This window comes from Aegilops tauschii, chromosome 7 (assembly GCF_002575655.3).
Source record: "Aegilops tauschii subsp. strangulata cultivar AL8/78 chromosome 7, Aet v6.0, whole genome shotgun sequence".
In the NCBI taxonomy this organism is placed as follows: Eukaryota; Viridiplantae; Streptophyta; class Magnoliopsida; order Poales; family Poaceae; genus Aegilops; species Aegilops tauschii.
In genome coordinates, this window is record NC_053041.3 from 18227631 (window position 1) to 18251915 (window position 24285).

Genomic DNA, 24285 nt, shown 5'->3' on the forward strand with positions numbered 1-24285 from the left:
TAGCAAATTAAGCAAATGACTTCCATGGCCACGAACAACCTTCAAACTGGAGATGCATCACCAACCGAGCAGGACCCTGCAAATGGCAGCGGCAAGCCTCCCCAAAAGCCTTGTGCAGACTCAAAGCTGTATGAGTTCAAGGAGCAACTCCTGCTGCTGTCGACTCTGGTGGCAACGGTGACGTATGTCGCCGGTCTGAACCTGCCGGGCGGGTACTGGGAGCAGGATGACCCCGGAGGGCACATGGCCGGCGATCCGATCCTACAGGATACCCATTACCGCCGGTACCTCATCTTCTACTACTGCAACGCCACAGCACTCGCCGCGTCGCTCGTGGTCTCACTCATCCTCATCATCCTGAAGAGGAAGGACCATGTCTGGACAGTGGTGCTGCGGGTGGTGATGGTTTTGGACCTGCTCGGCCTCATGGGCGCCTACGGTGCAGGGAGCTGCCGGGATGCGTTCACAACGATCTACGCGGGGGTAACCTTCTTCCTTTTGGTATTGATCATCATTGCTGTTTTCTTCTACGTCTCGGTCAATGGTGGTGGTGGGGATAACTCCAGCTCCAAAAACAATACCAGCTCGCATCCTGTCTCAGTCTCCATCCCCATATACGATCCTAAATCGAACCCTGACTCCAACTCCATCCCCATCTCCGTTTCCAAATCAAATCCTGACTCCAACTTGAACTTGGAAACCAAGAAAGAAGAGAAGGAGAAGATCAATGTGTTGATGTTACTCGCAACCTTTGTCGTCACCATCACGTACGTAGCTGGGTTGAACCCACCCGGTGGCTTCTGGAGCAGCACCCAAGACAGACACCGTTTGAGCGACCCGGTGTTACAAGCCCGTGGTCGGTACCGTGGCTTCTTTGTTTGCAACACCACTTCGTTCGCCGTGTCCCTGCTCATCATCGTGTTGCTCTTGGAGAGGAAGCTACTGAAGGACAAGCTAAGCCAGAACTTCACGGTGCGATTCATGGCGCCATACGTGTGGATCGCCGTCACAATGTTGGGCCTTATGGGGGCCTATGCTGCTGGGGGCTGCAGGGAGGCTGACAATACCACTCTTGTCCTTGCGGTCCCTGTCGGCGTATGCCTACTGCTGTGGTTTATTACTTACAGAAATGGTTGGGAACAGCTCACGACCAAGCTTCATGATGTTTCGACAAATTTCAAGGTGCTGTTCGGCATTCCTAAAGGTATGGTTCTCTATATGTCCAAACTAGTGTGTAAAATAGTTATTCTAGACCAATACTAACCTTTTTTTTTTGAAATATCTATCCAAGTCACATATTTTTACTACATCGTTCCAAGATTACTATATTTTGTGCATTATTTTACTAGATATTGTATCCTAAACATACATTTACTCACTCTGTTGGAATAATTGTGCATGTTGGTCGTAATCCCTTAACAACTTTTATTATTGTGCTAGATTTTATGAGATCCGACACGTACATTTGCTAGCCTTCTCAATTTCTATCATCATTTTTTCGTCATGAAAATAAGTCAACTCTTACTTCTACAACCATCCATTATCCAAATTACTTCCAATCCCCTTCGATTATAAAGACAAGGATGGCACCATCACTCATTCCTCTAACCAACTATAACCCGTGCAAGTGATTGTGAACAAGAGGGAAAATGGCAGTAAAAGTTAATTGTGAATTACTAATTTGTGTGCACGGTTTTATTGCAAGCTGGAGTAGATTAGCGCTCCTATTATGTACATGTATATTAATTATCACAGCACTTTGAGCGACCAATTTATGTGCATATGGATGATTTTCTTGTAAGTAGATGCATGTTATTGCAAATATACAAAGTTATTGATTTATTTACTAGTTGTTTACATGTCTAATTGATTGAAAATAAATATGCAGGCACCTGCGAAGGCGCGAAGGAAGCACATCAGCAAAATACCCGCTATCTTGTTATGCTCCTAGCTACTCTTGTTGTGACCATCACATACCAAGCCGGCCTAGATCCACCCGGAGGCCTTTGGCTAGACAACCAGGATGGGCACAAGATGAGCCACCCAGTGCTCCAAATGACACATCCTACTCGATACAGAGTGTTCTTCTATAGCAACTCGGCAGCTTTTGTAACATCTTTGGTCGTCATCATGATGCTCCAGAGCAAATTTCTTCTCAATCGGCACACATTGGAAGCAACCCTGGTGCTGGACCTATTTGGCCTCGTTACTGCATATGGTGCTGGGAGCACTAGGGACGTAAACGCATCCTTCTACATCATCGCCTTGGCAGGCATTGTCCTTGTCTATGTCATCGTCCATATCACCATAACAGATCATGCCCCTGAGCCAGAGGATGGTGCTGCTGTACTGAAGGATCTCGATGACAAGCGCAAGGTGCTACTGTTGGTTGCAATCTTGGCCGCTACCCTCACGTACCAAGCTGGTCTCACCCCACCTGGTGGCTTTTGGTTAGCGGATGACCAAGGGCTCGATCGGCATGCAGGTTTCCCTGTCCTCTTCAACAATTACCCTCGCCGTTACAATGCATTCTTCTACTGCAATGCGACGAGCTTCATGGCGTCTATAACCCTCATTCTTCTCCTAGTCAATCCGAAGCTATACAGGCCAGGTATACGTTGTTATGCGCTCTATGTGTGCATGTTGGTGGGAATGTTTGGCCTGATGGGTGCCTATGCTGCTGGAAGCGCTCGACAACTGAAGACCTCCATCTATGTATTAACCTTGGTTGGTATGGTTTTAGCCTTTATAGCCTTTCTAGTTTTCATTTTCTGGTTCATCATCAAGTCTGAAGCCAGCAGTAAAGATGGGCAAGATGAAGCAGTTCATAGTAATACCGACAAAAACATCATCAGCAGCAGCAGTACTACCACCAGCATCAACACCAGTGTTGTCGACGCTGCCACCACCACCACCACCATCATCACCACCACCATTACCACTACCACCACTAGCAACAACATCAACAGCAGCAGCAACAACAATGACAATCAAAGCAATAGCAACAACACCACCAGCAGCAGCAAGGACAAGAATGAGAAAGAGAAAGAGAAAGAAACGGTTGAATACTTCATGTTGTTGGGAATCCTGGCTGCGAGTATGACATACCAGATAGGCCTAAAACCACCGGGAGGCCTGTGGCAAGACAACGACAATGGACACTCTGCTGGCAACCCCGTCCTCCACGACATCAACAAGCATCGGTACGACGTTTTCTTCTACAGCAACTCCACTTCCTTCATGGCCTCAATTGTTGTCATTGTCCTGCTCCTTCCATGGACGACGAGCCACAAACGGAAACCGCCGCTCTGGCTAATGCATATGGCTATTTTGCTGGACATGCTTAGTCTCCTAGTGGCATACGCAGCAGGCAGTACTAGGAAGTGGGAAACATCCAGAAACGTCATATTCATCATCATCCCCGTCTTGTTATACATTGCGATCTACGCAGCTGCGTCAGTCCTCTTCCCAAAGGAGGGCCGGACTTTCTGGACATGCTTGACCTCCTGGTGGCATACGTGGCAGGAAATCAGTAAGAAGCCTACACAGCTTCTTCCCCAGGAAAGACCGGTGTGACAGTGTGAACCTTGAACCCCAATGCTATAATGATAAGCACACGACAAACATGATATCATGTGATTCTTTGTATAATCCCCAGGAAACATGTGGGAGGAACTACATGTTTGTAAATCCTTGTATGAGTTCATGAGGAATTGAATCCAAGTGATGTAGCTATGCTCAACCACGATCACAGTGTGTATATTTCAGATTCCATATTTTATCATTTTCGGGACATTGGGAGGGACTGTTGAAATATATTGTCCGCCTCCCTCCATCAGTTCGGACTTTTGGATGAGTTGGCTGGAGCATGAATTCAATAGGGACTAGTTGTTAGTAGCATCTGTTTTCAGATAGTCCTTCTGGGTTGTTTGTAGCATATGTCTATCTATTCTGTATTGTGAATGACTTTCTATGTATTTACTGGACTAGTATCATTCACAAAAGATATATATGGTCACTAGTCTGGTGTTCTTCCGATCAAAGTTGTGCACCACACATTTGCTAGTAACTTGGAAAGCAGTTGAATCAGTTGGTATGTGCAAGCTCGTAGCTGATAAGCATCTACATTTAACAAATACCACCAGCCGGGTAGCTGGATGTCATCTCATCTCAACATTACAAGTTGTTATATATATATCCATTTGGAATCTCACTGAGCATCCTGATTTGATCAATATATCTGTTGTACACACATGAGCATTAATCATTTGGCAGCTCAACTATCGCAGTCGACATCATTAAAAGCTAGCTATATAGCCAGCAATTCTTTGTGAGAATTGACTTGGATTTGTTAAGAGAGTCTCGACCAATGAAGCCACCGTCTTAGCTGCTGGCTGGGTCTGGCTTGTTCTTCATTTTGTACAGGCAGAAGTTAGCTGTACAAATTTTTTTTACATGAAGAGCAGCTCACTTTGATGGCCTCAATTTGGCCCAAAATGAGTAGAAAACGTAGCTGTCTAGTTCCATCTCTTGTTTTCTGGCCCTTCTTTTCTTTGCTTCGCTGTAAGTGCAGGAAATTGATACATGCATGATCTATAGGTCTGCATTTGCTTAACATATAGCCCACCTCTAACGTCAATAAATCTGATGGTACCTTCACGTTAACAGCCTTCATGTTCTCAGCAAGCAAAAGAAGGAAAGGAAAGGGAGGACGGTGCATTTCCAAAAGCAAAAGAAATGGCAAATTTTAACGTGGTCCCTCTTACCTCCTCTTTTCACATGTGAGGTAAGAAGGTAAGAGTTAACCAAATCAATAATTAATAAGATCAGCAGCTCAGATCTATTTTATACTCTTACCTCTCGTGTGAAAAGAGAAGGTAAGAGTGACCATGTTTAAACTGCTTGTTTTCTTACAAATAGTGTCCCAGAAAAAGCGACCATAAATGGTGTTTTTATTGTAGTGATAGAGAGCAGTTGTTGATTGAGCAGAGCAAAATAGAGGCGGCTCACTGGGTCATTCATGACTCCGGCAGGTGATGATTCAGGAACGAACAGCATGGGAAAACTAAGACTAGAGATCCAGGAGGACGGTGTAGCCAGCCAGCTACAGCCACCGTGCAAAGGTTTACGGTGGAGAAGCAACTTGGCCCAAGTGGATCAACAATTGAATGGCCACTTGATCAATTAGCTAGCTGATTAGTTAGCGTCTTGGATTTTGGATTGGAATTGAGTGGCTGATGCGGAGGACCGAGGAAGGCGCCGCCACAACCAAGTCCACATGCCGACATGGCATGCAGACGCTGGCCGTTGCAAGCAAGAGGGGAAGAACCCAACAAGTTCCCAAGCTGAATTTTTCGTGTGCGCGCGTGTCCGTCTTGCACGAGTTCTTTCTTCTTTGCAAGACGGGGAAGGAGGATCTTTTGATTGACATGTGCTGTGGTGAACCAATTGGGACAAGTGTTGGCATGACATGGATATTGGACGGCCCACATAATTCCGTCTACTTGAAACCTCGAGGACAACAGCCAAAATTATTGCAAAATCTTATGCTCGTCCAAAGAGATACAACTTTATCTGCTACTCCAACCTACTAAACAATGCAAGTACGAAACCTCTTAAGCAAAGTCTCGGACTGTAGAGGCACCAAACTGTATGCGTTCTCAACGAATCTCTACCCCAAGAAGAAGCTGTGGACCGATCGATCGACCGACCATATGGATGGATCATTTCAACGGCCTTGGTCGATGACGGAACCTAGGAACGGCGCCGGCTCCGAGCTCGACTGCCCGTTGACCTCGGAGCTCATGTAGCTGGTGTCGCCTCCGCCCTTGATCTGCCACTCCGTGATGTAGCTGGGCTTCGGCACCCAGTCGGGCGCCTCGACGTCGCCCGCCAACATCGCCACCACCCGCGACATGGGCGGCCGCTGGTGGGGCGAGCCCTGGGTGCACACGAGCGCCACCTTGATGGCCCGAAGCACCTCCTCGCTGTCGAAGTCCTCCAGCCTGGGGTCTAGCATGTCCAGAGGTTGGCCGTCCTCGTACAGTTCCCAGACCTGTAAGCATCGAGATGGTAAGCTAAAATGCAGCACTGTGCATAGGATGCACGCACTCACATATGCCCAAACTGTGTGTTGAGAGGGTTTGCTTTAAAATTATGAGAAGACATGTGAGCTCTATATTTCCAATATTTAGTAGGAATTTTCACTATGGGTTTTACCGATAACACAAAAAGAAATACTAGGGCCTAGAGTTCCTCAGTGAGCTTACCCATTCGAAAATATAAACCTTGTTTTGGTCCTCAGTAGTGTAATAGTTTGGTCTTCCAGCTAAAGTCTCCAATACCACGACGCCAAATGCAAACACATCAACCTTCTCTGTCACATGGCCTCTCATGGCATACTCTGGTGCAAGATAACCACTTGACAAAGGAGTCGATAAACGCCATTAGCATACATATGAAAATACTACATAAACCTAAAAGTTAGCAGGATAGAAATGCACTTACAATGTACCAGCAACTTTCGTGCTCACATGTGTCTCCTGGTCATCATAAAGTTTTGCGAGTCCGAAATCTGAGATCTTAGGATTGAGATTTGCATCAAGCAAGACATTGCTGGCTTTTATGTCCCTGTGCACAACACGGATGCTAGATTCTTCATGAAGATAGGCCAGACCTCTTGCAATTCCTAAGCATATCTCAAAACGTGTTGACCAGTCTAGGTTTGACTTCCCTTTTCCTGCAGATGTGGGTTTAAGTTTTTAGTTGTCTATACTAACCCTGAAGTTGCAGATATTTAACTGTCATTCAACATAAGTTGTACCAAACAGAGCACGGTCCAGGCTTCCATTCTCCAGGTACTCATAAACCAGCAATGGCTTATTGCCCTCAAGGCAGCAACCATGCAACTTCACGAGATTACGGTGTTGCACCCGAGATATTGTTTCTATTTCCGTCGCGAATTCCTTTTTCCCCTGATGAGATGTTTCAGACAGCTGCTTCACTGCCACGAACCTACCATCAGTTAACTTTCCCTGCAAAAAGTCAATACTTTTCATCAATGGAAGAAGGCTTAGGTACCACGCTGCCAAACATCATTTGTTCCAGATACACTTTCCCTTCATTTTAGGAATTTTATCAACATGTATGTGGAGAAACTATAAATACAAAAAATTACTCGTATAGACAGGTCTTCCTTCTGATATTTAAGACTATGTATGGGATGAACCAACCTTAAAAACCGACCCATATCCTCCTTGACCAAGAAGGTTATTAGAACTGAAATTTTCAGTAGCTGACCTCAGCTCCCCATAGCTGAGGACATTAGGTCTTCCAACAATGCTATACAGCTCTGCAAGACATCACAAAAGATATAACGAGTTTACTTCGACGGCTCCTTTGCCCAGTTAGAACAAAATGTGGTCCTAGTGTATCCCGTACCTTCTTGCTCCAACGCTAGTTTTCTCTTTTTCTGCCTCCAAACAAAGATTCCAGCAAAAGCTAACAATCCTAAAACTACAACACCAACTATAGCTCCCGCAATCACACCTGTTTTACTACCTTTCTTTACCACAGCATTACGCACTGTAGGGGTGAAATCTGACAGAAAGTTCACTTGTTAGAAATGTGAAAGGTATGATTATATGTAAACTGGTTGGTGTATTGCAACTTAAATGTCAGACTGTATATGTGTATTAGGTATTTCAATTATCTAAAACTTCCTTCACAGAAATCTAAACATCTCAAATGACATACTTTTGAAAGTAATAACTACTTATGATTAGCCCAGTAACCCACATGTTGTAGCTGGGTAACTTATAGGTTGCAAAAAAGAAAAGTCGACCATACAACTAGCCTAGATTAGTATTTGAAGCTGGTAACAATCTGTGAATAGTACGGTAACTCACACATTACCAGGTGAAAAGTTATGGTCTTGAAAAATGTCACCAACACATCTCAAATGACATTTACTTTTAAAGTGATAGCTACCTTTGTTTAGCCTGATAACTCAAGTTCTGCAGGTTGATAACTTTTAACCAAAACAAGAGTTGACGGAACATATCAACATGGGATGTAGTTTCAAAGATCTCATCACTAATGATTTAGTGGTGAAAATGGACATTAAATCGGATGTGCCGTTAGAGACTAAAACATTTTGGATTTTAGCGAATCTTGATGACATCTACAGTTTTGTCTTCCTTGTGTCATTGTGTGCATACAATGAAGCTACTTTACTTACCGCTAAATAAATAACCATCACCACATAGTCGTGTCCTTTTCATGTTGATGCTTAAGTATTTTTGGTTGCTTTTGTTCACGATGCAGAAGATTGCATTCAGCATAACTTTAATATGTGTTTCTAGCAAGTTAATATGGAGAATGGTAGTCGGTAAAGAATCATTATTTCAAGTCAAGGGATATACTTGGTGTTGCACTCAAAGCTGAGATCGCAGGCCCATAGTAGCCTTGAGTAGGAATGCAGCAAGTGCCCTTGCCAGCCCAGAAGAGATGAATATCTAGAAAGTTCTTCGTGACAGGAACAGTATACTGCTTCCTAACAGCTGTGAAAGATTTCCCACCTGCGGCCTTCCTTATGTCAAAGTTCTGCTCCTTACGTTCACCCTATACAAATAAGAAGAATAAATTTATAGCTGGCTTATAAGCTAACTAGCTATGGGTACTGTTTAATTTATCACTTAATGGCGGCAACCTACCTGGACATATATATCAAAAACCCTTCTACCTCTGCTCTTCCAAGACTGGGTGTCTGGGAAGTCAAACTCTGCAAACAGAAGTGTGACTGTATAGTTTCCATTTTCTAGTCCAATACCAAAGTATCTTAGGGATGACGGCGACATCCTTGCATTCTGGAACAGTTCTGGATCAAGTGTATTCAGAAACTGGCCCGGACTGTGGATTATATAACTTCCATTATTTGCATCCATGAACTTTCCAACGTTGCTAACACCCCATGTTGGTGCTCCTGTAACATATAATGACGCAGCTCCAAGACTGGCACGGTCAGGTTGATACACAGAATTATCTGGGCCTACTATGGATTTTCCAGAGTCCACAGCAAAGGAAGAAGCTGCAAGCAGGTTAAATAATTTAATATTGGCATTTGTTTAGTAAAACTGCAGTTGCAGGTCTTAGATTGGGTACATTCTTAAAATTTCAAAATGCAGAAGTCTCACACTTTGGAGAATCAAGAAAACATGGTGTATTACGCTGAAGGCACCCCCACCCCGCAGGTAAGACACTGCAAATGTAACAAAGTGACATTTTAAACCCAAAATACGAGGTGAGAGAACATAATAATCATACATGATGGTCTTGAGGAGATTTTGAAATATGGACGAACCTGTTGCTGGAACTATCGGCCACAAAATTGTTTGCCACCAGATTCCTAAGTAGGATGATCAACAGGCAAAAATTAGAATTCATTGTTCATACTTCATAGCATCTTTATGACTTCTTTTCTATAACTTAAATAAAATACCTTGAGTTACTCTTAAATAATTTGCTCGATTTTGTGCTAGGCTGTAAGACTAATATGTCACTCGATAAACACTAGGCATCTAAATTTATTCATAAATACTTTAGATATATGCACCAAAACAGCCTTTCAAATTTATATAGAATCTATCTTATTTGATGTCTACATATAAGCCTAATAAGTCAGCCCAGGAGCCTATTTTAGATGAAACCTGCCCTTTCTTAGGCTGGATTTGGTTCATCCAGTAATAGGAGTTTCAGAATTTGGAACTTACAATTGTGAATTTTTAGCCCATGAAGGAATGCTTCCTGAGAGCAGGTTGTAAGAAAAATCTCTACAAAATAATAGAACGAAAGAACCATTAGAAATTACATAAGCACGCCTTGCTTTTATTGTGTAAATAAATTGAACCATATTACATACAAATTTTTAAGCAATGGTCCTACTGAGCTTGGGAGGCTTCCTGAAAGGCTATTATTCCCAAGAAATCTAGTCACAACAAAATTTATATAGATTAGCAAAATGATGAAAGTCTTCCTTTTGTACAAATACACTTTGAAAGTCAAGAGAGTCCATACAAGAAGGCGAGTGAGTTCAGATTCAACAAGGTTTGTGGTACTTGGCCTGTGATATTATTGAAACTCAAATCCCTATAATAATAATAATAATAATAAAATCAGAAAGAGAAGATGTCATCAGCCAGTGTATAATCTATAGTAATGCAGTGTTTTGCAAGAAAGGCACTTGGCTATAGTTTATCGTCAGAATAAAATGCTTACAGTAAATTTAAACTCGTGAATTTCGAAAAGTCTATTGATACAAGCTTATCCGATATCCTACAGTTCCTCAAAACCCTGCAAAAAAATATTACATGTTTTAGGATTAAACTTGGATCTTTACAACTGTAATTGAGCTATTAACTGAATGACATACAGAGTGTTCAAAGATGTCAGATTATTGACGAATGCAAGTGAAGAAGAGCTCCCATTTAATATATCACCAATTCGTCTGCACCACAGAAGTAGATTAATTAATTTTCATTGCTGCAACCTTCACATTTAAGAATGACATATAGCTCTTATCGCCGGCAATGGGCACTTACAAGCTTGCCAATTGGCCAAGATTGGAAAGAGTAGCTGGAATTGGACCTTGAAAAGAATTACCCTGCAACCTCCTACAGTTCCATAGATCTAGTTAGTCATTTAAAGCATCATTTCCTGACGAATGCAGCAAAAGTAGTGAAAGAATAGATATCTCTATTCCTTGGAAGAAAAGGAAAGTGAATTCAATATTAACTGATACTATCTCCTTCTCCGAAAAGGAAAGTACTATTCTAACATCTTACACGTTAAATGGAAATTTTCTTAAGAGGCCACAAGGAGATTCAGCACGTTCAAGAAAGCCTCACGTAACTAGAACTGTTGCTATTTAAAATGAATCTTCCACTTCTACACAATTTATGTTTAGCGCAAACTAAAGCTCAGCTTGTAGCTAACTATATCAAACTGAAAAAATATTCTTTCAAACCTCCCTGCAAATAAATATACTTTGAAATTGTGTAAACAACATGCAGTATTTTCATTTTTACAGAATTACTATGATTTAGAACATAAGTGATCTTACAGCTCTGTTAAGCTGCTCCAGCTACCAATATAATCTGGTATTTGCCCAGTAAAATCATTATCTGATGCCCATCTAAACAAAGAGAGGAGAAGTATATAAGATCGAATGGTGTGGAGCATTATAATATATCAACAACACGGCAACTATAGGCATACACTTTTTTCATTTTCGTAAGTTGGGAAAGTGATGATGGCAGTGGACCACTAAGGCCAGAACTGTCAATGTACCTGTAATTGAGAAACAGAGAAAAAAAATACACATTAGGTAAGGGGCTGACTAATCCAAGCAAGAAGCAACGGCTTGGCAGAAGAAATATAGAGTTCCCAGAATTCAGTAAATACGTACAGTTCCTCAAGTTTTGCCAGGTTTCCCAGTTCCGAAGGAAGCGAGCCACTAAAATTGTTTCCGCCCAAGCCCCTATGAATGCACCAAAAGTTTTAGTTAGGCATGCGAACTTTATATTCTACTCCCTCCGTCCCAAAATAAGTTACTCAACTTTGTACTAGCTTTAGTACAAAGTTAATACAAAGTTGAGTCATTTATTTTGAGACGGAGGGAGTATAAGTCATGAAGGCTATCAGCATAGCTACCCTTCAAACCAAAATTAAATCTAAAATTGTATGATAAAATACAATCATATAGTTATAACAAATATTTCTTACAATTTTATAAGATTCTTAAGGTTCCCGAGCTCCTTTGGTACAGGTCCAGATAATGCATTGATACCAAAAGTCCTGATATGTTCAAGAGAGGAACTGTGAGATTAATTGCAGGGAAATAAATGTATTCATTTTTTGTAAACTTGCAATCATGATTTGGGTTGTGAATCTCACATGAACTTCATATCAGTCAACTCCCCGATGAAGGATGGTAAAGGCCCTGTCAAGTAATTTTGCCCTAAATCCCTGAAACAACATTGAATCAGATAGACGAGTAAATTTGGTGTGCAATTGGAATTATATACAGAATGCCGGTTTCAAGTTAGCTAGGACAATAGACTATATATAAGTTAGGACCATTTCATTTCAGGTGTGCAAGTTGAGAGTTCATACAGATCGGTCAGGGCTGTGAGGTTCCGCAACTCTTCTGGTATGGGGCCCACCGCGTCCAGGGCGTATATTTTCCTGCATCACAAGCATCCCATTAGCTAACGCCTTATCGATCTACCAATCGCCCGCATTGATCCAAGTAACAAAGCCGTCGCTAGATCTGGCATTCCATCAAACATGCTGAGCGCGGGCGGGGCCTAAGAAGAGCACTTACAGCCTGGTGATGCGGCAGACGGAGGTGTTGCCGCCTGTGCAGACTTCACACTTGATGGCGGCCTTGAAGATGTCGTTGTTGTCGATGTTGGTGTTGTCTATGGCAGCGCCAGTGCAGGGATCGCCGCTGATGTTCCATTGCGGCCCCGCCTTCTGGCCGAGTTTGGCGAACACCGCGTGCAGCGCCGCCGCTGCGAGACAAACAGAAAATAACGGTTAAGAAAGCCATTCCTGTCGCCGCTCAGCCATCCGATCGGCGATCTCACGGCCGAGAGGGAGCATCTAGACCACGGGAAAAGAAACCGTGAGTGAAACCGGACATCTCAGGGCCGAGAGGGAGCATCTAGACTACAGGAAAAGAAACCGCGAGATGGTTTCTGGTTCCCACTTTTGTACTTGGAGGAGGAAAAGTCATCAAGTAATAAAAGAGCAAACGTTTGGATTTTGGAAACATGCATGGAGCAGACAAGTTGCCAATGGTCGGGTCCAAAACGCTATGGTGGATGACAACTGCCATCAAAACACGTCGCCATGTGGTAATTCCCGAGCGGGTCATGCACTAAGACGCCACGTGGTATTACCGTCCAAAGTCAAGCGTCCAAGGAAAATTCTGTAAACCAGCCGGCTGCAGGTTGCTTCTCTCTTTATCCGCCTCCTACCTCTCTAATAAATTAAAACCCCTCCACCGGAGCGCATCAGCTCATCCCTCTCCTGACTCCCCTTCTCGCTCACGGCCGGCCATGGGGTAGGTGTAGAACCTTGATAAATTTTTTTATCTACCCAAGCTCCAAGGAGATGTTGGAACTACGCGGAATGGATTCGGAAACGAGCAGCATGGGAAAACCAAACACTTAGGAACCACGGAGGAAAAATTCAAGCATGCTCACCGTCAGCCGGGTCGGTCCTCATTGTTTGTTGAGCATGCGCAACCGCCGCAAGAAGCAGCAAGAGCGCCACGGCATGGAGGATCATGAACAACCTCATCTCCCTCACTTTGCTTGTCTGTCTGCTCTATCTCCGCTCATCCCTTTCGACTTCCGGCATATATATAGAGAGAGGTAGGTGGTGAGGGATGAGAGAGAGCCGGAGCTTGTTGACACGACCAGGTCGATCGATATACCACCTAGCCAGCCACGTAATTAAGGTGCAGCGAACGTTCCCTCAAGAAAAAGGTTACGATGGAGAAGCAACTCGGTCCTCCAATCGCATGTGCGCAAGTGGATTAACTATTGAATGGCCACTTGATTAATTATTAGCTGCCTGATGGAACACGTGTGCCTCCGTTTATTTAGGGTATATATGGTATCAGATGTTGGACTGGAATTGCAGGACCGCATGCCATGCCATGCGTGCGACCGCTGCACACAAGTGGACGTGTTGGGAAACCTTCCCGGACGTACGTCAAGTAGTATTTCTTTTCACATTTTGGCTGTTCAAATGCAGCTCTCAGCACCCAGATAAATAATTGGCCATATGCCACTACCGGTATCGCTATCATAAGCATGCGGCAGGTAGCAAACGATGCGTGCTTAACTAATAATTATATATATATATATATATATAGTACTGGCGGCTATGGAAAGTTGGGATCTCACCAATTCACCCTAATAGAATATAATTCAGTAGGATAAGCTGTGCGTGTCTTTGTGTTAACTAAGAAGAGAGGGTTTGAAATACAATCGATTTGGGGAGCTGTAAAAAGAGATCGATACACCGCGAGACGGACTACTCGCCCCAACCGCCCCGGCTTCCACAACAGCATCTCTACACCAACACATGTGAACCATCTGAGACACCACCTGAGACGGAGGTGCAACCTTCTCTCAAGCCGTATGAACCAATAGCCACCAGTCCTCAGTCGTGGTTGGTATCATGGGCGTGAAATGATGAAGGGGATGCGGATATAGAGGCTCCACTAAATCCAGTCGACGGTGATCTTGGGAGCCGGGCCTTGCTTAGAATGACCTACCAGGAGGTTAGGAGAAGACGAAGAGGCATCCGGGGCCGGAAGAGGACGCCTGCGACTAACCGCAGGGCGACGGGGCCGCCCAGCGCCCGAGCCCACAAGCCCGACAAACATGGCTGCATCTGGCAGAGGACAATGCCTCCCTCCAGCCACACTCGTCGTCCGCACACCCCGCAGCAGGGTCAGCCCCTCCTTAGCAACGACGATGCGCTCGACAGAGGCCTCCTGGACATGATACGGCGGCGAGAGGCCCTAGATTCCGAAAGCGGGGAAACCTCGAGAGAGGGGTCGATGATTCGATATAAGAAGTGGCGCTATATGGTTAGGCATGGCAGGCTTGGATACGTATACAGGACGTGTGATTAACTCTAACTTTTGGGCTAATGAAGATAAACATTTTTTTTCCAGAAAAATGCCCAATTCTGTTTTGTTACGACATGTATCTAGTCACAAGAATAGTTATCTCACTTGGTCGTTCCGTTGAATTGCTTGCAAAGTAGTAGGTCTTGGGTTCGACTTCCCCCCTTATCATCTTTCTTTTCTTAGACCAAACAGATCAGTTTGAGGGCCAGCTAGTTGTGGGCCGCACCGGGAGCAGGCCTAGGTTGGCGCTGCAAACATGGCCCAAGCGGGGCTCTGGAAGCGTTTCTTTAGCCAAACATTTTTGCTGTAATTTTAGCACCACCTTGGATAGCAAAAATAATATGCTGTAATTTTAGTACCACCTTAGATAGCGAAAATAATAATACTGTATGGTGAACGGAAGACGGTGAACCTATAGAAAAAATACGTTCTTTATTATTATTAGGTAGAGATATAGGTATAGATAGATAGATCTTAGTATCTCTTGTAACTAGCTCTCTGATGTGTTGTAAGTTCAGAGTGTCCCCTTATATCTTTCGGGCATTTCTTGTTGTTGTTGTTCGTTTCGTTTGTATGCTGCTTGTGTAATCCTGGCCGGTTGATGGCTTTGTTAATTCAAAGCCGGGTTAGGTCCGAGCCTACTTCAGGCTCGGGCTAAGCCTTTTCTCTAAAAGAAGATAGATAGATAGATAGATAGATAGATAGTCTCAGATGTTGGATTGGAATCGGAGGACCCCCGCAACCAACCCACATGCCATATGCGACCGTTGCAAACATGTGCGTGTTAGGAAACATTCCAAACACTCCTGGCTGTTGACATGCAGCTCTCAGTACGTACCCAGATATATAATTGGCCCTATGTCACTACGATATAACATAAGCAAGCGGCAGGTAGCAAACGACGTGTGCTTAATTAATAATTATATAGCACTGGCGGCTATAGAAGGTTGGCGTCTCACCAATTCACCCTAGCTTCAAACTAACTAACACAGGCTAGCTAGCTAACCATCTTATTCTACCGCCTACACGGAAACTACGTTTTACCGACAATTTGTCCAAGCGGTAATTGAATTGTTAGAAAAAAAAATGTTCGTAGCATAAGGATCAAATAGTTCAGCATGTTAGTAGGATAAGCTGTGCGTGTCTTTGTGTTAAGAAGAGAGGGTTTGAAATACAATTGATGAGAGGAGCTGCAAAAACAGATCGATACACCCCGAGACGGACAGTACTCGGCCCAAACCGCGTCGGCTTCCACAGCGGCATCTGACACTATCCGCGATGCAACCTTGTCAAACACACTGTAGTTTCTCGCCGTTGGTGCCATGGCTGTGAAACGATGAAGGCGATAGGGCAATAGAGCGTCAAAACAGACCTGCTTAGCGAAGGGACAGAGAAGCAGCATGTGGCAAATGTCTCTCTCGTGTTCTTTTGCACGTCTTTTCTGTCGGATTGTCTACGTGGCTTCGAATGTCGCACCGCCAACAACCATCTCAAATATTGTTAGAGTAGTCATTATGGTATATGACTTCTAGTCAAGTCAGTTTTGTACCCCTACCCCAAGTCGGTTTGTACCCTCTTATATACTCTTGTATGCCGCACCAAATCATCAATAAGCAACAGTTTTATCCAGCTTTCATGGTATCAGATACCGGTCCCAGAGTTTAGGGTATGGCTCCGCCAACGCCAACGCCACCGCCGCCGCCCGGCTACTTCGAGCGCCGGGCCGCACTCATCGCCAAGGCTGCCAACGCCGCGGCCGCTTCTCTCTCGGCCCTCCCCATAGCTCCACAAAACTACCCTGCACCCATCCTCGCCGCACCAATATCTCTTGCTAACACAATCTCCGACGTCAGCCCCTACATCCCCATAGTTCTTGATCTCGCCGCCCACAACTACTACCATTGGAGACATCTCTTCGATCTCCACCTCGGCCGCTGCAACCTGCGCTCGCATGTCGCCGCCAACTGTCTTCCCCGCCCCGACGATCCGCAATGGTTGAAAGACGATCTCGTGATCGTCCAGTGGTTCTACACCCGCATCACCACCGAGATCTTCAACATGCTCGATCACGATGGCGCCACCGCTGCCAACATCTGGCACTCCCTCCGTCAGCTCTTCCAAAGCAACACCGACGCTCGGAAAAACGCTCTCCACACCGAGCTTCGCAATATGGTGCAAGGAGACACCCCGGTGAACCTGTTCTGCCAGCGCGTTAAGACCATTGGTGATGAGCTCCGCGAACTCGGCGATACAGTTAGCGACTCACAGCTAATCAATATCGTCGTCGTCGGCCTCAGCGAAGACTTTGACAAGCAAGCCTCGTTCATACCGATGATACGGCCCCCTCCTACCTTCGCTGAAGTTCGTTCCTTGCTACAACTCGCGGCGGAAACACAAGCTCGCAAGGACTCTCGCCCCAAGGTCTTTCATGCTGCGGCTCGTCCTCCTCTGTCGTCTACACCAGCGCCGCCTTCCAGGCCGGCTCCTGCCGCCGGGCCGTCCGCATCGTCATCTGTTCAACCGCCCCCAGGCTGGCGTCCTAGTCCGAACTACCACGGCAAAAACCCTATCTACAGGCCGCCGTCGACTCATTCGGTTCCGCCTACGACATCACCAGCACCGAGTCCTGCACCACCCACCAGTGCTCCATCCGCGGTTGCATGGCAGCCTCCTCATGATCCTTGGACGGGGCTTGTTCAAGCATGGCCCATGCCCTGGTCCGCTCCATCTACCCTCGGTGCTCCGCCGGCATACTCAGGTGCCTGGCAACCCGGCCTTCGGCCGCCTACTGGTGCTCCCGGGGTTCTCAACCCCCGACAGCCGGCCAATGCCTATCACGCCGCCCCGACGTATGCGCCTTATGGTCATTACACCAGCGACGGCGGCGCCTACTACACACCTCAGCCGGCCCTGCTCCCGACGCCACCCCCACCACAGCCGGCCAATGCCTACTACACTCCCCAGCCGGCCCTACTGCCTTCACCATCGTATCCGCCGGCACTGCTTCCGACGCCACCCTCACCTGCGACGCCGAGCTGGGATCAAGCTGCCTTTCTCCAGGCCATGAATAACTTTGCTGCACAAGGAAACTCAGGTACGGATTGGATCTTTGATTCAGGGGCCTCTAGTCATATGTCTGCATCTAGTAATTGGTTATCTTCTTGCACTAAATCTCCTTTCCCTTCCATTATCCTTGGAGATGGATCATCTATTCCTATATATTGTGTTGGTCAGGCTCAATTTCCCTCTTCCACCAAACCTCTTTTACTTCGCGATGTTCTAGTTGCACCCGCCCTCATTAAAAATCTTATCTCTGTTCGCCAATTTACTTGCGACAATCTAGTTTCGGCTGAATTTGACCCTTTTGGTTTATCTGTGAAGGATTACCTGACCAAGGCCGAGATCGCTCGCTTCAATAGCTCCCGTGATCTTTATTGTCTTAATGGAGTTCCTGCCGCCACCCCTCCAACATCCATGCTGGCCTCCGTCGATCTCTGGCATCGTCGCTTGCACTGGTAGAAAATGGGCCTTTAGTCCCGGTTCGTAAAGGCCTTTAGTCCTGGCTGTGCAACCGGGACTAAATATGCGCGACTAAAGACCCCCCCCCTTTAGTCGCGCCTCTTACGAACCGCGACTAAAGGTCCGTCCACGTGGGTGCCAGGGGTCCGTTGGGGCGGAGGACCTTTAGTCCCGGTTCTCGTGGCTAACCGGGACTAAAGGCCCGTCCACGTGGGCGCCAGGGGTCCGTCGGGGCGGAGGACCTTTAGTCCCGGTTCTCGTGGCTAACCGGGACTAAAGGCCTCCTCCGCAGGTTTAGGGTTTTAGCCCCCCTAAACCTGGTTTCTTTTTAATTTGTAGTGTTTTATTTCTTTTATATTTTATTTTGTGTTTTATTTTAATTTTGATGAAGTTTCAGTACACATATTCTACGCTACTATATACATGCATATGAAATTTCAAACAAGAAGAATTCAAGAGGAATATATAATATATATTCAATCTCGGGTGACCATATACAACTTCGAACAAGTTTCCATACACAATTAGGATGGATGACCATATACAACTTCGAACAAGTTTCAATCTCGGGTATGCATATAAATTTCTTCGTCCTCGGTATAGTGTTCTCCTTTAGGATTGATGACTTCCCTCATGAAAAATCCTGCTAATTCATCTTGAATTGGTCGGAAGCGAGCTTCTGGATTAAGCCTCCTCCGCAAGTTATCCGTCGCCTTCCGCATGCTATCCGATGCCTTCCGCTCAGAGGTGTGTCTCCGGATGTTCTCACAAACATAGTATCCACATAGATTGGTCCCCGGTGGCTGCTTATCTACATTAACTAACCTTCTAAAATCTAGCTCATGTTTGAATTCACCGACAATTTCTTCTGAGAACCGTCTCCAAACCCTATAGGGCAAAGAAAATTAAATGAACAAGGGAGTTATTAGTTACTTGATATTAGGAAATGAACGAAAGAGACCGATCGATATAGAGCTCAAATGATTGAAAATAATTACTTTTGCAGCATTTTTCTCATGTCGGCCCAACGCTTTGGATCCGAATCCATAGAGTCCATGATTAGAACTCTGGAGGTGTGAAGTTCAATATTTAGCAGAATCCAGTGGAACCTGCGGACACGTTACATGCACAGTCATGCATAACTCATCGATTAGACATACCATGCATGGAGTAAACAAAAGAGAATGGGCACAAGAGAGAAACACTCACCCAAAATGGTAAGGAAATAGAATATGACTTTTGAGTTGATGCCTTCTAAGAAACTTGTACAAGTCTTTCTCCACGTCTTCGGGTGATTTTGTAACACATGTCCATTAACGATATGTGGGTCAATGAACCCAACATCATGGATGTTTCTTATTTTGCATTCCCAAATCTTCAATTTGCATAATAGCGTACGCAACAATATAGTTAGGACAATATATATATATATATATATATATATATATATATATATATATATATATATATATATATATATATATATATATATATATATTATATATAGTGCAGGCAATGAAGAACGAGATGAGGTAGAAATAAATCACTTACAGAACGTAGCAACTCAGCATAGATTTGTCGAGGTCGCGCAGATTGAACAGCTGGAACAATTCACTCATATGAACTTGTACAGAGTACCGTTTGGTGTGATGCTCCTCTGTAACATCCGCATAAACATATTCTTTGTCGGCCCATGTTATGAATTGCTTGTACCAACGTAGCAGATTTCGCATTTGTGGTGGTAGACTCTTTTCCCGCGCAGGCTCGACGAGAGGCCCATTCCGCACATATTGTAATGCTATCTCACATACCGGCGCATCCTCAAGGCCTAAGAAGGCACGAAGGGTCAAACCCATCTCGGACGCTTGTTTCATGGCACTCGCTACAGTCAATCCAAGTGCTGCCGCAGCTGCTATGATCTCGGGGTCCTCTTTCGGACCGGCTTTCACTATGAGCGGGGGGATCGATTGTTTATTCTGCATCCCGAGCTGGTCAACTTGTTTCCCGCTTTTTTACTTTCTTCTTTCTCCTCCTTCAATATTTTTGCTTGCCTACGAAGTTCATGTCCATAGTCGTCAGGCATATTCAGCTCGGCTTGGGACGGTGTCGTCAAAAAATCCTTAGCCCACTTCTTTTGCTTCTCAGTGAATACTTGCTTGGGCTCAGGCTCTTTTATCGCCTTCATATCCGCCTTCCATTTCTCATAATGAGCAGACGCGGCCAATTTGGTTTCAGCTTCACTAAGTTCCCAAGGCCTTGGGAGGAGAGGCTTCAGTGATGGCTCCGGTACCCTTGTGGTCTTAGGTACATAAGGGTCCGGGTTAATAGTCCAGGAGCGGGTTTCCTTGCTGTCCGCCTGCTTCTGCTTCTTCGCCGGAGGTGGATTGGGGGGCATCGTACCCGCCGGAGGAGGATTGGGGGGTGTCGTACCCGCCGGAGGTTGTGGATCGGGGGACGGCGTCGAATGGCGTGAAGGAGGTGTAGGTGAACCACCACGACCACCACCACCGCCACCACCACCACCACCACCATCGGAGGGGGGGTGGACTTGTTAGCCTTGGCGCCTCGCCTGGAAACACTATGTACTTCTTTTTCCATAGAATGATCTGGCGCTTGACATCTCCAAGTCTTGTCTCCCCTTCGGGTGTAGCTTTGTCAATCTCCAGGTCCTCAAACCCTTGGACTATGTCTTCCACCGTGACACGAGCATAGCCATATGCAATGGGGTTGTTGTGGTGGAGTGCTCCAGGTGTACAGGGTAAAGCACTGCCGCTAGCTACCTTCGTGGAAACGTTCCCCACGGGATAATGCAGATCACATTCTTTCATCTCCTTTACATCATCCACGGGGTAGTGAGGCTCCGGTGCACGAATCTCGATCATCGGTGCACTAGCACCAGGCGGGGCATCCGTGGAAGCCACGCTGCTTCTCCGCTGCTGGCTTCCGGGATCCGCTTCATGATCTTCATGTGGCCCTGCAGCCGATTTTTCTTTTACTAGTTCATGCACGGTCTGCTTCAACTCATGGAGTTCCGATACAAACTTCGCCATGAGATCTGCATCCCGGTCCGTCTTTCTCTTACGGCTTCTGTAACAGTACGTGTCATTGTCCTGGGAAAACCCTACTTTCCACGGAACTTTGCCTTTGCCTTGTACACGTCCTCCGTGTTCATCATTCCCGAGGGCTGTTGTCAGTGCGTCTTTCTCTCTGTTGAACTTGATCAAGCCCTCTTGAGCTTGGGTCATTGCGTCAATAAGGGCTTGGGTGGGAGCAAACTTTTTCTTCCGGTGAACACATGCCCCTGTCTCCGGGTCTAGCGATCCCCCATGCCCGTACCACCAGCTTTTGGCCCTTGGGTCCCATCCCTCTGTACCTAGAGGGATTCCTCGCACCCTCAGGTCCTCCTCCATCTTCTGCCACTTAGGCTCCGAAAGGCGGTATCCTCCTGGCGCCATAATATGATGGAACTTTTTCTTACTCGCATTATCCTTATTTTTTTTGATATTTCCTTGAAATGCTCCGATTGCTTTTGCCTCACAAATTCTGGCCAATCATCTTTCAGTTTCTCATGTTGTCCATTGAAATCCGGAGTCTTGCCCTTGTTGACATAGTCACGGGTTAAATTTTTCTTGAAGTTCCGGAATGCTTCGCCCATCTTCTGAAGAGCGAACTCTTTAACTAGCCTCCTCCTCTCACGTCCACCCGGAACCTCGTTACCGAATTCATCGACTTTGTTGTATTCCGGAGGTAGAATGAAATGTTCCATAAGCTTTCTCCAGCAATCCTTTTTCGTTCTCTTGTCGACAAAACTGAAACCAAGACGTGCCTTCTTTGGCTCCTTCCATTCCTGGACGGTGATCGGGACGTTGTCTCTAACAACGACTCCGCATTGGTTGATAAACTTTGAGGTGTGCTGTAGGGGCTTGCCGGTTTCACTGACAAACTCAATGGCATATGTTTCTCCTGTTTTCATCGCCTTGGATTTGCCACGCTTTGTCGTACTCGATCCGGCCGAGGGCTAAAAAAATAAAGAGAGTCGCGCGCGTTAATACATATGTATTCACATTTCAGTAAGTTTGTATCACGAGAGGCTCAATGTATATATATACCTCACCGGAGGTGGTTGCTACTTGCAATTCGAGATCGTCGTTTGTTGACGGTTGACCTCCGTCGACAATGTCCGTTCCTTCACATTCTTGATCATCGACAATGTCTGTTCCACCGTCAAGGTCCAGAAAAGAAGAGACTACATCCTCTTCTTGCTCATATTCTGAGCCCGGCACATAAGGAATCTCGTTGTTGATGATGCCCATTAAATAACGTTCAGCCTCCGGATCCCTAAGCGGCTCGTCTCTATCGTCCGCCATATGGCACTCCTGCATGTAGTAAAAATTCTTTAAGTATAAAGGAATTAAAAAATAAGATTAAGGGGACATAGAGGAGGAGGAATTAAAAAAATAAGATTATTGAGCACTAATTTGCATAGAAGTTTTTGTTTAGCACTGCCAAGTATTTTGTTTTTCCTTTTCTTTTTTCTTTTCTTTTTCCTTTTCTTATTTTGTTTTTCCTTTTCTTTTTTCCTTTTCTTCTTCCTTTTCTTCTTCCTTTTCTTCTTCCTTTTCTTCTTCCTTTTCTTTTTTTTTTCTTCTTCCTTTTCTTTTTCCTTTTCTTCTTCCTTTTCTTTTTCCTTTTCTTCTTCCTTTCCTTCTTCCTTTTCTTTTTCCTTTTCTTCTTCCTTTTCTTTTTCCTTTTCTTCTTCCTTTCCTTCTTCCTTTTCTTTTTCCTTTTCTTCTTCCTTTTCTTTTTCCTTTTCTTCTTCCTTTTCTTCTTCCTTTTCTTCTTCCTTTTCTTCTTCCTTTTCTTTTTCCTTTTCTTATTTTGTTTTTCTTGGTTTTCATTGGTTTTCTTTGTTTCTTTCTCGATTTTCTTGATTTCATTCCTTTGCATTGGTTTCTTTTGTTTTGTTTTCTTTGTTTTTCTTTTTGGTTTTCATTTGGTTTCTTTGTTATTCCTTTTTTTGAAACACATTTAACATTTTTATATATACATTTAACATTTTTTAAACACATGATTAAGTTTTTTTGAAAACTTATTTTTTTGGATGTATGGGTTTTTTTCATACACACTGTACGGCGGCGGGAGGCGGAGGACGGCAGGCAGGCGGCGGCGGGCGGCGGGCAGGGCAGGGGCAGCGGGCGGCGGGCAGGGGCAGGGCCAGGGGCGGCGGGCGGCGGGCAGGGGCAGGGCAGGGCGGCGGCGCGCAGGGGCAGGGCAGGGGCAGCGGCGACGCGCAGGGGCAGGGCAGGGGCGGCGACGGCGCGCTAGGGTAGGGCAGGGGCGGCGGTGGAGCTCACTGGGGGCGGGGGCGGCGGCGCGCAGGGCAGGGGAAGTGGGGGGCGGCGGAGCTCACTGGGGGCAGGGTGTCGGCGTCGGGGCAGGGCGTCAGCGTCGATCGGCGTCGGGGCAGCAGCCTGGCGGCGTCGGCGTCGATCGGCGTCTGGGCAGGGCTTCGGCGTCGAGAGGAGAATGGGAGGTGGCGGAAAATGCTAAGTGCTGTATATATAGACAGAGCATTAGTCCCGGTTGGGGACGCCAACCGCGACTAAAGGTACCTTTAGTCCCTTTAGTCGCGGTTGGTGTCCCCAACCGGGACTAAAGGTGCTTTCGCGCCGCTTTCGTTCCCGCGCGGAAAGAGCCTTTAGTCGCGGTTCGTGTCACGAACCGCGACTATAGGTCCTTTTTCATATACTTTTCAGAAAATAGAAATAATATATCAAAAAATCCAGAAAAATAAAACTAATTCATTTTAAAATCTTAAAAATAGAAATAATATATCAAAAAATCCAAAAAAATAAAAGTAATTCATTTTAAAATCTTAAAAATAGAAATAATATATCAAAAAATCCAGAAAAATAAAACTAATTCATTTTAAAATCTTAAAAATAGAAATAATATATCAAAAAATTTAATAAAATAAAACTAATTCATTTTAAAATCTTAAAAATAGAAATAATATATCAGAAAATTCAATAAAATAAAACTAATTCAGTTTAAAA

General features: G+C 45.2%; 2 protein-coding genes across 2 annotated transcripts; one reads left to right on the forward strand and one right to left on the reverse strand.

The window, feature by feature from the left end:
- On the forward strand, positions 1 to 4045 carry LOC109733768 (uncharacterized). Its single transcript, XM_020292982.4, has 2 exons — positions 1 to 1204; positions 1889 to 4045. The coding sequence occupies exons 1-2, from the start codon at positions 16 to 18 to the stop codon at positions 3574 to 3576; spliced, it is 2877 nt and encodes a 958-aa protein (XP_020148571.2). The 5' UTR covers positions 1 to 15; the 3' UTR covers positions 3577 to 4045.
- A 1456-nt stretch (positions 4046 to 5501) lies between these two features.
- On the reverse strand, positions 5502 to 13435 carry LOC109733757 (probable LRR receptor-like serine/threonine-protein kinase At1g56140). The gene is made up of 24 exons (XM_020292976.4): positions 13269 to 13435; positions 12383 to 12572; positions 12172 to 12243; positions 11953 to 12024; positions 11782 to 11853; positions 11465 to 11536; positions 11275 to 11346; positions 11120 to 11191; positions 10599 to 10670; positions 10430 to 10504; positions 10276 to 10350; positions 10075 to 10146; positions 9920 to 9985; positions 9771 to 9830; positions 9362 to 9406; positions 9195 to 9259; positions 8715 to 9088; positions 8424 to 8622; positions 7441 to 7599; positions 7233 to 7351; positions 6824 to 7034; positions 6508 to 6739; positions 6270 to 6420; positions 5502 to 6055 (listed from the first exon to the last, which is right to left on the reverse strand). The coding sequence occupies exons 1-24, from the start codon at positions 13363 to 13365 to the stop codon at positions 5729 to 5731; spliced, it is 3021 nt and encodes a 1006-aa protein (XP_020148565.1). The 5' UTR covers positions 13366 to 13435; the 3' UTR covers positions 5502 to 5728.
- Between the last annotated feature and the right edge of the window lie 10850 nt (positions 13436 to 24285).